Here is a 14,716-nt window from a genome sequence, read left to right on the forward strand (position 1 = left end):
ATATATATATATATCCACAATTTGGTGACCCCGAAGATTGAACCTGCCCCCGACGAATTTTTTTTTTTTGAACCTACCCCAGCGATTACTTTATACCTGCACCTGAAGATTAGCTTGAACCTGCCCCCGACGAAATATTTGAGTCTGCGCTCTACCCATACCCAATAAAGACAAACCCAAGCCATATTACGTCAATTGACAACAAGACGTCAAGTCATTCCATCAAATTAGAACAAGCGCCAGCCCAGTCCCGCAACCATCAAGATTCCAAACGTTTTGTTTACAGTCGTGTGCTGGTGAGTAAAGTCACTTTTCATTCCTGTAGGACTAATATTAAGAGGAATCAAAAAATTAATCATATTTTCAACAATTTTTGGCATATATCAACATTCTTTTGGCAAATTTACCCACTGAGATCATCTCTACCGTGGTAGATCTCATACAGAACCTTCCAGACATAAATGCATATTCTTCACTCAAAAAATTGTTAATCGACAGGTTATCATTGAGTGAAGAAAAACGGCTGGACGATGTTCTGTTAGGTTCGCAAATGGGAGATCAAAAACCGTCAGATTTTTATCGAGCGATGTTGACCACGGTTGGTGGTTCTCAGGTGGTTAGTCCAAATTTGTTATTAAAATTGTGGCAAAGGAGACTACCTCGTGTTGTCTCGGTTGCACTCCTCGCTTCTGGCAAAGAGGACGTTGTGGACATTCTTTCCATTGCCGACAAGGTGTGGGAATCAATGAATTTGACGTCGACCTCAACACACCTCTCGGAAGTTCAAAAACATCGCACCACAAAAACACCACCACACGACGAATTACTAACAACAATCCAAAATCTGACGTTAACGTGTCAAGCACTAGTGACTACCATTACACAACAACAACAACAACAGGACAAAAAATTTGGAAAATCAAATAAATTCTTTGACTACCTAACTTCAAAACATACCAACAAATACGTCGAAGAATTGTAATTGTAATTGTTTTCACAATTCTCGAGATAGACATCGTTCTTCGTCACGTCACTCGCGGAATAGATCTAATTCTACGAGTTATTCGACTATTTTTTGGTATCACCGTAAATTTGGAGACAACGCGGTTAAATGTGGAGGAACATATTGCAAATTTTATAATTCCATCACCGACAAAAACAAAAATTTTCCATCGACATCAAAAAACTAATAAAGGTTTCAAAAGAAAACCAAAATTTTTCCAAATTCAAAATTTTGACAAAAAGTCAACCTCAATTTACGGTAAATTCTGTCAGTTCCCGACTTTTCATTTTTGACAATCAAAATAACCTAAATTTTTTAATTGACACTGGAGCTGACATTTCGGTTCTACCTCACAAATTATATCCGAAACGTAACCAAGATACCAACTCAAACCTTTCTGCCGCTAATGGTACTACAATTACTACATACATGGTAAAAAAATGCTTACAATTTCATTAAATCTAAGAAGGAATTTCCCATTCGTATTTACTATAGCTAATGTTAGTAAACCAATCATTAGAAAACCAATTTGTTTTCAATTGGTTCCATTGTCAAAAATACTATTCCAACTCCCAAAATTTTTTCTTTTGAAACCAAATATACAACACTCTTAAAAAAATTTCCAAAATTAACGTCTACACCGGACTTTACAAAACCAGTTGGACATAACACTCGACACAGAATTGTTACCAACTCACACTTACCGTTTTGTCGTCCCCGACGTTTAGACGTGCACAAACACAACATCGCAAAGAAAGAATTCGAACAAATGGTGGCATTAGGAATCTGCCGACCCTCTTCTTCTTCTACAGCGTCGCCTCTTCACATGGTTCCTAAGAAAGATTCCAACGATTGGAGACCATGTAGAGACTACCGACAACTCAACAACATCACAGTTCCAGATCGTTATCCTCTTCCGCACATTCAAGATTTTAACTTACATTTACACAATTGCAAAATTTTTTCAAAATTAGATCTGGTACGAGCTTATCACCAAATTCCTGTAGAAGAAGACGATATTCCTAAAACGGCTATCACTACACCGTTTGGTCTGTTCGAATTCACGAGAATGCCTTTCGGTTTACGTAATGCGGCACAAACCTTTCAAAGATTCATAAACGAAGTTCTATCTGGCTTAGATTTCCTATTCGTATATCTAGATGATATTCTAGAAGAAGAACATTATCTTCATTTACAACAATTGTTTGAGAGGTTAAGTTCTTGTAATATTAATATACAACCAACAAAATGTGTTTTTGGAGTTACAGATTTAAATTTCCTAAGTCATCAAATTTCTGCTGAAGGCGTTCGCCCTTCGCAATCTAAGGTTAATGCCATAACTGAATTTCCAAAACCAACCACACTAAAACAATTACAGCGATTCTTAGGAATGATAAATTTTTATCACAGATTTTTACCAAACATCTCAAACATTTTAGCTCCTTTACATCATTTATCAAAAACACTTTATTCACAAAAACTTAAATCAATCACTTCTTGGACACACCATCACGACATTTCTTTCACTACAGCCAAAGAACTTTTATCAAAATCCGTCACTCTTGCACACCCATCACCACAAGCAACTCTTTCACTGACGACAGACGCCTCAAGTAAAGGTATAGGAGCAGTTTTATCACAGACTATAGACAATAAAACACAACCTTGATCAGGGACGACAATTCGAATCAAAACTCTTTTCAAAATTTCACACCTTTCTAGGAACAAGTCAAATTCATACATCCACCTTCCATCCCCAAAGCAACGGAATTTTAGAAAGGTTTCACCGTTCTTTAAAAACAGCCATAACTGCCAGAGGTAACACTACGAGGTGGAACAATGATCTTCCCTTGGTTCTCCTAGGCCTCAGATCATCTCTTAAGGAAGACCTAGGTTGTTCATCTGCCGAACTTGTATACGGTCAACCACTTAGGCTTCCAGGAGAATTTTTTGTTAATATTCAACACCCTTTGGAATCTGATCCATTGCTATCTAGTTTACGAGAAACATTCTCTTGTTTGAAACCAGTAAACACAGTTTTTCATTCCAACCAAAAACCATTTATTCATAAAGATTTATTCATTTCAAAATTTGTTTTTGTCAAAATTAATGGGATTCAACCCTCTTTAACACCAAGATATGAAGGCCCATTTAAAGTGATAAAAACATTTCCGAAATATTTTGTAATTTTCAAAAATAACAAGGAAGTAGCTGTTAACATCAACAACCTTAAACCAGCATTTCTTTTAAAGGAAAATTCAACATGTCACCACAGCGAGGCAATCAATTCTCATAATATAAAAATTCAAAAAAAAGTTACTTTCAATTTTTAAATATGATTTCTTTTTTCTTTAACCACCATATTCCTCTTTTTATTAATCTTTATAGGAGGGGAAGTGGCTGTAGCATGCTGTGCATACGACATGTACAAAACAAAAAGAACGTTACTATATAAAATTATTAATATTATTAACATTCAAAATAATAAAATCGATTCTATCAGTCCTGTGAATGTACTTCATATTATTACTTATTAAAATATTAATTTATATTGTGGACACATATATATATATATATATATCCACAATCACATTTCGTTTCAAAGACACAAAAAGATGAAGCGAAGGGCGATGTAACATTTAACCCTTTGTGTCCCGACGATACTTTAAAGTACCCGTAATTTTAAACTGTAGTTATCTATTCGGCGCATTTAGAGCTGTCGGTACTTTCTACTGTACAAGTAGTTGTTTCAACATTTTTTTTCTTAATATTTTTCAAATCCAACCCAACAATTATTATACATCATTTTAAAGAGAAAGCTTTGAGCTTTAATTTAAAATAAGTTTCATTCCTTAATTTCAATAAATACGGCTTACAGGAATTTTTAAATTAGCATATTTTTAACATTTTTAGGTTATTCGAAAATGTAAGTTTTATTTCAACTTTTTTTTTCTCTATATTTTTCCAATCCATCCCAACAATTATTATACATCATTTTAAAGAGAAAGCTTTGAGCGTTAATTTAAAATAAGTTTCATTCCTTAATTTCAATAAATACGGCTTCCAGGAGTTTTTAAATTAGCATCTTTTTTGGCACTCTTAGGTTATACGAAAATGTAAGTTTTGTTTCAACATGTTTTTTGTCAATATTTTTCCAATCCAACCCAACAATTATTATACATCATTTTAAAAAGAAAGCTTTGAGCTTTAATTTAGAATAAGTCTTATTCTTTAATTTCAATAAATACGGCTTCCAGGAATTTTTAAATTAGCATCTTTTTTGACACTTTTAGGTTATACGAAAATGTTAGTTTTAACTCAATACTCTTTTTCTCAATATTTTTTTAATTCAACCCATCGATTGTTATACCTCGATTTAAACAGAAAGCTTCAAGCTTCAATTTAAAATAAGTTTTATTTCTTAATTTCAATAAACACGGTTTCCAGGAATTTTTGAATTAGCGTCTTTTTAGGGGATTGCATATTTTGCTAAAATTTTATTGCAAAGGCCTTTACTGAGTGTATTTTGATAGCGTTTTAATTCTGTCTGATTCTGTCACAAAGTTTCAAAATGTTTGACTTCTTGGGACACAAAGGGTTAAATTAGGAGATACATGATGCAAAAAAATTTAACATTTAAGATAACATCTATCATATAAGTCATTGGAAACCTTTTCTGACAACTTGAATTAATTAAGCAATTAAACAAGCAAATTATTTCTTAATTACCAAATTGTTTATTAATTAAAACAAAAATATTGACACAAAAATTACATATCTTATCAAAACCAACTACAACAAACTGTTTTAATTTCTATTTTAATTCAGGAAGTAATCAAATAACTATATATTTTATAAACATCTTTACCATAACGATCATGACCCAATGAGGTTCAACAATAAAATTACGCAATTACTAATTACACACAGTAATAAGTGGTGATAATGCATCTCTAGATTTCTCATAAATAGGAGTGTTAGATTGCAACAAGGTTTATTCACCATTCAGTGTTCATTGTTCGCTCAAAAAATTCTCGCAAAATGGAGATAAAAGATTTTGAAAGTTTAGTGACGCCTTTTTTGAAAAGAAAAAAGTTTGTTTCGTGTGATTGTAAAAGTTTATTGGGTTCTGGCGAAAATTATGGTAGTACTTTATTAGCGGTTGATGTAAAAGTAATTAATGAAGATGGTAAAGAAGAAGTGGTGAAATGTGTGGGAAAAACAACACCACCCACCGAAATGTTATGGTCGTTTTTTAACACCAAAGAAACGTTTAAGAAAGAGATCGCTTTGTACGATACGATTACCCCAATTTTAAATAATTTTGGACAAAAAAAAGGAATCGAAAATATATTTTCATTCATCCCAAAGTGTTTTGGTGCTAGATTAAGCATAAATCCGAATTCAACCGAAGTCGATCGAGATGGTGTTCTTCTTTTAGAAAATTTAAAAGTTTCAGGTTACGATATTGATGATAGATTTAATGGGTTTTCTAAAGAGTGTGCTGAGTTAATTTTAAAAGATTTGGCAGTTTTCCACGCGACACCTTTAGCGTATAAACTGGAGTACCCCAATGAATTCGACAAAACATTAAAACCCTATTTGAAAAAGAGCTTTTTCTACAGCCCTAGTGAAGCACTTTTTGAAGTCTTGAAACCAGCGGCTTCAAAAAATCCTAAATGTGCTTCGCTTATCAATAAAATCGATCATCATTGGGATGATTACAATAAATGGGTTAAAGGTGAATTTGAAATAAGAGAACTTTTTGCCACAATAACCCATCAAGACTTTTGGGTTAATAACACCATGATTAAATTTAAAAATAAAGAACCAATCAGCAATATGATGGTGGATTTTCAAATAATCGAATACGAATCGTTGGCTCATGATTTAATATTTTTCTTATACAGTAGTGTCCAAATCGATGTTTTAGAAGAACACGTTGATGGTTTAATCGATTTTTATTTTGAGGCGTTTATTGGATGTTTAAAAGATTTGAGATGTGACACATCCAAATTTACCAAAAAGGCGTTTGATGAAGAAATTGAAATTGCTGCGAAACAAGTTCAACTTACCCATATTTTGTATATGCTATTTCCTATGTTGAAGTTGAAAGGGGAAGCTTTAGATTTAAAGGATGTGAATGGGGAGGGGGATATTTTCCAAAATAGCGAAATTTATCATGAAAATTTTGCCAAAAGATTACATTTTGTTTTATTAGATTTTGAAAAACGCGGTTGGTTGTAATTAAATTTATTTATAATAAAATTTAGTTCAAAAATTTCTTAGATTTTTATTTCTCTTATCATGTAGTCACAGTATTGTTTTATAATCATTGTGATTTTTGAACTTGTGTGCCTGTTATCATTGTTTATAACTTAAATTGTTTAAAAATCGTATTGTTCAGAAATAACATTATCATCGTGAGTTGACCAGCTGCGCAACACATGTTACGTCATCCCTGAATGCGATCAATTTGTAAAACTAAACAATTCATAAAACATTTTAAATTGATGTTATACAATTGATACATAAATTTTAAATTTGTATGAATTAAATAAAAATAGTCCATTTTTTGCAAAATAAAATTGCAATTTTAATCATTTTCTTCGTTTTTCGTAGAACAATGAACAATGAATTTTTATATTCCAAGTATTGTTAACGTTTTATAGCACATGAATGTGGTATTTTTGAAATGTTATAATGCAAAAATAGAAATGTTGTAATTAATAGTTTATATCTATTAATTGTAGAATATTCTTAAATACCACCAAATTTCACACAACTTGTATCTCAAGAACGAATTGAGATATCATCATGAAATAAAGAACATTTTAAAGCAAATTTAATAAAGATTTAATGTGCCATAAATGAATTCTTGCTTTCTATAAACATCGTTGTTATGATTTTTTAAATCAAACTCTGCACGTTTGATTGTTTAGATATGAAACACAAATTTAAAAAAATCGTAAGTTAAGAACGAATTAAGATATCATCATGAAATAAGAAACAATTTAAAGCAAATTTAATGAAGATTTAATGTGCCATAAACAATTTCTTACTTTCCATACACATCGGGGTTATGATCTTTTAAATCAAACTCTGCATGTTTGATTGTTTAGATATGAAACTCAAATTTTAAAAAATCGTCACTCAAGAACGAATTGAGATATAATCATGAAATAAGAAACATTTTAAAGCAAATTTAATGAAGATTTAATGTGCCATAAATGATTTCTTGCTTTCTATAAACATCGTTGTTATGATTTTTTAAATCAAACTCTGCACGTTTGATTGTTTAGATATGAAACACAAATTTAAAAAAATGGTAAGTTAAGAACGAATTAAGATATCATCATGAAATAAGAAACAATTTAAAGCAAATTTAATGAAGATTTAATGTGCCATAAACAATTTCTTACTTTCCATAAACATCGGGGTTATGATCTTTTAAATCAAACTCTGCATGTTTGATTGTTTAGATATGAAACTCAAATTTTAAAAAATCGTAACTCAAGAACGAATTGAGATATAATCATGAAATAAAAAACATTTTAAAGCAAATTTGATGAAGATTTAATGTGCCATAAATGATTTCTTGCTTTCTATAAACATCGTTGTTATGATTTTTTAAATCAAACTCTGCACGTTTGATTGTTTAGATATGAAACACAAATTTAAAAAAATCGTAAGTTAAGAACGAATTGAGATATCATCATGAAATAAAAAACATTTTAAAGGGAATTTGATGTAGATTTAATGTGCCATAAATAATTTCTTGCTTTCCATAAACATAGTTGTTATAATTTTTTAAATCCAGTTCTGCACTTTTGATTGTTATAGTGAAACACAAATTTTAAAAAATTGTAACTCAAGAACAAATTGAGATATCATCATGAAATAAGAAACATTTTAAAGCAAATTTAATGAAAATTTAATGTGCCATAAACAATTTCTTACTTTCCATAAACATCGTGGTTATGATCTTTTAAATCAAATTCTGCACGTTTGATTGTTTAGATATTAAACACAAATTTAAAAAAAATCGTAACTAAAGAACGAATTGAGATATCATCATGAAATAAGAAACATTTTAAAGCAAATTTAATAAAGATTTAATGTGCCATAAACAATTTCTTTCTTTCCATAAACATCGTGGTTATGATTTTTTAAATCAAACTCTGCACGTTTGATTGTTTAGATATGAAACACAAATCTAAAATAATCGTAATTCAAGAACGAATTGAGATATCATCATGAACTAAAAAACAGTTTAAAGCAAACTTAATAAAGATTTAATCCACCATAAATAATTTCTTATTTTACATAATCATCGTTGTTATGATTTTTTAAATCAAACTCTGCACATTTGATTGTTATATATGAAACACAAATTTAAAAAAATCGTAATTCAAGAACGAATTGAGATATCATCATGAAATAAAAAACATTTTAAAGGGAATTTGATGTAGATTTAATGTGCCATAAATGATTTCTTGCTTTCCATAAACATAGTTGTTATAATTTTTTAAATCCAGTTCTGCACTTTTGATTGTTATAGTGAAACACAAATTTTAAAAAATTGTAACTCAAGAACGAATTGAGACATCATCATGAAATAAGAAACATTTTAAAGCAAATTTAATAAAGATTTAATGTGCCATAAATGATTTCTTGTTTTCCATAAACATCGTTGTTATGATTTTTTAAATCAAACTCTGCACGTTTGATTGTTTAGATATGAAACTCAAATTTTAAAAAATCGTAACTCAAGTACGAATTGAAATATCATCATGAAATAAACAACATTTTAAAGCAAATTTGATAAAGATTTAATGTGCCATAAATAATTTCTTGCTTTCCATAAACATCGTGGTTATGATTTTTTAAATCAAACTCTGTACGTTTGATTGTTTAGATATGAAACTCAAATTTAAAAAAATCGTAACTCAAGAACGAATTGAGCTATCATCATGAAATAAAAAACAATTTAAAGCAAATTTGATAAAGATTTAATGTACCATAAATGATTTCTTGCTTTCCATAAATATCGTTGTTATGACTTCTTAAATCCAACTCAGCATGTTTGATACAGATATGAAACACAAATTTTAAAAAGTCGTAACTCAAGAACGAATTGAGATATCATCATGAAATAAAAAAACATTTTAAAGGGAATTTGATGTAGATTTAATGTACCATAAATGATTTCTTGCTTTCCATAAACATCGTTGTTATGATTTTTTGAATCCAACTCAGCATGTTTGATAATTATAGATATAAAACACAAATTTTAAAAAGTCGTAACTCAAGAACGAATTGAGATATCATCATAAAATAAAAAACATTTTATAGCAAATTCGATAAAGATTAAATGTGCCATAAACAATTTCTTGCTTTCTATAAACATCGTTGTTATGATTTTTTAAATCAAACCTGCACGTTTGATTGTTATAAATATGAAACACGAATTTTAAAAAATCGTAACTCAAGTACGAATTGAGATATCATCATGAAATAAAAAACATTTTAAAGCAAATTTGATGAAGATTTAATGTACCATAAATGATTTCTTGCTTTCCATAAACATCGTTGTTATGATTTTTTAATTCCAACTCAGCATGTTTGATACAGATATGAAACACAAATTTTAAAAAGTCGTAACTCAAGAATGAATTGAGATATCATCATGAAATAAAAAACATTTTAAAGCAAATTTGATAAAGATTTAATGTACCATAAATGCTTTCTTGCTTTCCATAAACATCGTTGTTATAATTTTTTAAATCAAACTCTGCAAGTTTGATTGTTTAGATATGAAACACAAATTTAAAATAATCGTAATTCAAGAACGAATTGAGATATCATCATGAACTAAAAAACAGTTTAAAGCAAACTTAATGAAGATTTAATCCACCATAAATAATTTCTTATTTTACATAATCATCGTTGTTATGATTTTTTAAATCAAACTCTGCACGTTTGATTGTTTAGATATGAAACACAAATTTTAAAAAAGCGTAACTCACGAACGAATTGAGATATCATCATGAAATAAAAAACATTTTAAAGCAAATTTACTTGGTATTTAACATTTTCAAGATGATTCTTTCAAATCTTCAAATTTCAGATATATAGATTTTTCAACGCAACTCTGCATAACTAATATTAGGGTAATTAACCTTTGTGTGTCTCAAATTTGTTATTGTAATTTTTTGCTTATAATTCAATAGCAATTATCTAGATATTTTATCGATTGCCATTGAATCGGCACGTTATTTGATCCCGAGATAGTTTTTCATTAACGATATCACTTAGCTTATTGACTGATATAACTCCTACTCGAACGAGTTAGAGTTTAAATAGTCTCGTAATCGTAATTTCCGTTTTAGTTTAGTTTTTTCCTCCAACACTCAACATTACACCACACATTAAATTATTGCCATAGTATTATTAACGTTATCTCGTTAATTAGTGGTCTCGAGTACACATTATATTACGTAACAGAATAAATCACACATTCATTCAAGTATTGTTCACCTTCAAACAATCATATTTGTTTATCATGGATATCAAGTGTATAGAACAAGTTATCGAACCGGTTTTGAAAAATGGCACAAAATATGTTTCGCATCAATGTAAGAATTTGTTATCGCTTGGTGAAAACTATGGTAGTGTTATGTTGGATGTGAAAATTAAAGTTGATAAGGATGGTGAAGAAGAAACTTTATGTTGTGTTGGAAAAACAACCCCGCAGTCGGCGGTAATATGGAAAATGTTTAACACCTCCGTTACGTTTAAAAAGGAAATTTCGTTTTATCACGATATCGTACCAACTTTAAATGAATTTGGAGAAGAAAAAGGTATAAAAAATATAATGCATTTTACAGCTAAATGTGTCGGTGCTAGAATATCGTTAGATCCGAACTCAACGGAAGTTGATACTGATGCTATTTTATTATTGGAAAATATAAAAGTGAAAGGTTTTACGGTGGCTGATAGATTTATCGGTTTTAATATGGATGAAACTAAATTAATTTTGAGAGATTTAGCCGTTTTCCATGCAACACCTTTAGCATTGAAACTTCAAAAACCGGAAGTGTTTAATAAAAAGATCCGCCCGTACTTAAACAGAGATTTTAACTTCAAACCGGAAGAGGAATCATTCCAGAAATTCATGAGTTTAATAAAAGAAAAAACATCTAGCAATCCTAAGTTAGGGGCTTTACTTGAAAGAATCGAAAACATGTCCAGAAAAGCTTTTGATTTAGTACTAGAAAAATTAGATCCTAACGAATTATATGCCACAATGGTCCACAACGATTTCTGGGTAAATAACACAATGTTAAAATACGACGAAAATGGAAAAGTAATTGAAAATATTATGGTCGATTTCCAAGTCTTAGAATACAACTCTCCAGCTACGGATTTACTATTTTTACTTTACTCAAGCGTCCAATTAGAAGTCATTGAAAACAACGTCGATTACTTCATCAGATATTACTTTGATCATTTCTTGGAAACGTTAAAAAAATTGGATTGTGATACTGAACAGTTTACTTTTGACACATTTTTGGATGATATCGATTTTATAGGCAAAAATTACCAAGCGAATCATGTGATAATTATGTTACAACCTATTTATACTAAAAAAGGAGAAGCTAAAGATTTATCTAACGCTACAACTGAAGAGGATATTTTAGCCGATGGTAGTTCTATGCACGATAATTATGCCAAAAAACTAGAATTTGTTTTATTAGAGTTTGAAAAAAGAGGATGGATATAAATTACATTAAATTGTATAAAAATAAATGTTTCTTAATTAGTTGTAATAAATAAATTTCGATTATATAATTAAATTTTATTATAATTCCTTTAAAATTATGCTATTTAAAGTTTTGAACTCGAAAAGTTGTAGCAAATTTTACCCTTAACACATTGCTTTATAACACTTACGCTCTTAGATGCATCAATGTAGAGAAATATTTGATAATATGAAAATTAGAAGAGTAGGAAAAAATCGGTATTAGGAGCATGATACAGAAAAGCTTTTAGGATAAAAGTAGTAGCAAATTTTACCCTTAACACATTACTTTATAATACTTTTGCTCTCAGATGCATCAATGTAGAGAAATATTCGAAAATATGAAAATTAGAAGAATTCGTAGTTTCACAAATGGTTAATAAAAAAAAACGGTATTAGGATCATGATACAGAAAAACTTTTAGAACAAAAGTTGTAGCAAATTTTACCCTTAACACATTACTTCATAACACTTTTGCTCTCAGATGCATCAATATAGAGAAATATTCGAAAATATGAAAATTAGAAGAATTTGTAGTTTCATAAGTGGTTAATGGAAAAAATTGGTTACCCGAGCATAATATAGAAAAACTTTTAGAATAAAAGTTGTAGTAAATTTAACCCTTAACACATTACTTTATAGCACTTTTGCTCTCAGATGCATCAATGTAGAGAAATATTCGAAAATATGAAAATTAGAAGAATTCGTAGTTTCGCAAGTGGTTAATGGAAAAAATTGGTATTCCAAGCATGATACAGAAAAACTTTTAGAACAAAAGTTGTAGCAAATTTTACCCTTAACACATTACTTTATAACACTTTTGCTCTCAGATGCATTAATATAGAGAAATATTTGAAAATATGAAATTAGAAGAATTCGTAGTTTCATAAGTGGTTAATGGAAAAAATTGGTTACCCGAGCATAATATAGAAAAACTTTTAGAATAAAAGTTGTAGTAAATTTAACCCTTAACACATTACTTTATAACACTATTGCTCTCAGATGCATCAATGTAGAGAAATATTCGAAAATATGAAAATGAGAAGAATTCGTAGTTTCACAAGTGGTGAATGGAAAAATCGGAATTCCGAGCATGATACAGAAAAACTTTTAGAACAAAAGTTGTAGCAAATTTAACCCTTAACACATTACTTTGCAACACTTTTGCTCTCAGATGCATCAATGTAGAAATATTCGAAAATATGAAAATTCGAAGAATTCGAAGTTTCAAAAGTGGTGAATGGAAAAAAAACGGTATTCCGAGCATGATACAGAAAAACTTTTAGAATAAAAGTTGTAGCAAATTTAACCCTTAACACATTACTTTGTAACACTTTTACTCTCAGATGCATCAATGTAGAAAAATATTCGAAAATATGAAAATGAGAAGAAATCGTAGTTTCACAAGTGGTTAATGGAAAAAAAAACGGTATTCCGAGCATGATACAGACAAACTTTTAGAACAAAAGTTGTAGCAAATTTTACCCTTAACACATTACTTTATAACACTTTTGCTCTCAGATGCATCAATGTAGAGAAATATTCGCAAATATGAAAATTAGAAGAATTCGTAGTTTCACAAGTGGTTAATGGAAAAAATTGGTATTCCAAGCATGATACAGAAAAACTTTTAGAACAAAAGTTGTAGCAAATTTTACGCTTAACACATTACTTTATAACACTTTTGCTCTCAGATGCATCAATGTAGAGAAATATTCGAAAATATGAAAATTAGAAGAATTCGTAGTTTCACAAATGGTTAATAAAAAAAACGGTATTAGGATCATGATACAGAAAAACTTTTAGAACAAAAGTTGTAACAAATTTTACCCTTAACACATTACTTCATAACACTTTTGCTCTCAGATGCATTAATATAGAGAAATATTCGAAAATATGAAAATTCGAAGAATTCGAAGTTTCAAAAGTGGTGAATGGAAAAAAACGGTATTCCGAGCATGATACAGAAAAACTTTTAGAACAAAAGTTGTAGCAAATTTAACCCTTAACACATTACTTTATAACACTTTTGCTCTCAGATGCATCAATGTAGAGAAATATTCGAAAATATGAAAATTAGAAGAATTCGTAGTTTCACAAGTTGCTAATGGAAAAAATCGGTATTCCAAGCATGATACAGATAAACTTTTAGAATAAAAGTTGTAGAAAATTTAATCCTTAACACATTACTTTATAACATTTTTGCTCTCAGATGCATTAATATAGAGAAATATTTGAAAATATGAAAATTAGAAGAATTTGTAGTTTCAAAAGTGGTTAATGGAGAAAAAAACGGTATTCTAAGCATGATACAGAAAAACTTTTAGAACAAAAATTGTAATAAATTTAACCCTTAACACATTACTTTATAACACTTTTGCTCTCAGATGCATTAATATAGAGAAATATTTGAAAATATGAAAATTAGAAGAATTCGTAGTTTCAAAAGTGGTTAATGAAAAAACGGTATTCCTCCAAGCATGATACAGAAAAACTTTTAGGACAAAAGTTGTAGCAAATTTTACGCTTAACACATTACTTTATAACACTTTTGCTCTCAGATGCATCAATGTAGATAAATATTCGAAAATATGAAAATTAGAAGAATTCGTAGTTTCACAAATGGTTAATAAAAAAAACGGTATTAGGATCATGATACAGAAAAACTTTTAGAACAAAAGTTGTAGCAAATTTTACCCTTAACACATTACTTCATAACACTTTTGCTCTCAGATGCATCAATGTAGAGAAATATTCGAAAATATGAAAATTAGAAAAATTCGTAGTTTCAAAAGTGGTTAATGGAAAAACGGTATTCCTCCAAGCATGATACAGAAAAACTTTTAGGACAAAAGTTGTAGCAAATTTTACGCTTAACACATTACTTTATAACACTTTTGCTCTCAGAT

The 14,716-nt window shown here is 29.5% G+C and overlaps 1 protein-coding gene across 1 annotated transcript; it reads left to right on the forward strand.

Annotated features, from left to right (window-relative positions):
• The first annotated feature begins 4,923 nt into the window (after window positions 1-4,923).
• On the forward strand, window positions 4,924-11,862 carry LOC111418975 (uncharacterized). Its single transcript, XM_071194644.1, has 3 exons — window positions 4,924-6,246; window positions 6,411-6,426; window positions 10,479-11,862. The coding sequence occupies exons 1-3, from the start codon at window positions 5,045-5,047 to the stop codon at window positions 11,787-11,789; spliced, it is 2,529 nt and encodes an 842-aa protein (XP_071050745.1). The 5' UTR covers window positions 4,924-5,044; the 3' UTR covers window positions 11,790-11,862.
• Window positions 11,863-14,716: the final 2,854 nt, after the last annotated feature.

This window comes from Onthophagus taurus, chromosome 2 (assembly GCF_036711975.1).
Source record: "Onthophagus taurus isolate NC chromosome 2, IU_Otau_3.0, whole genome shotgun sequence".
Taxonomy (NCBI): domain Eukaryota; kingdom Metazoa; phylum Arthropoda; class Insecta; order Coleoptera; family Scarabaeidae; genus Onthophagus; species Onthophagus taurus.

Bases quoted from the DNA above. Each gene is read 5' to 3' on its own strand.
- LOC111418975 (XM_071194644.1), top strand. From the start codon at position 5,045: ATGGAGATAAAAGATTTTGAAAGTTTAGTGACGCCTTTTTTGAAAAGA.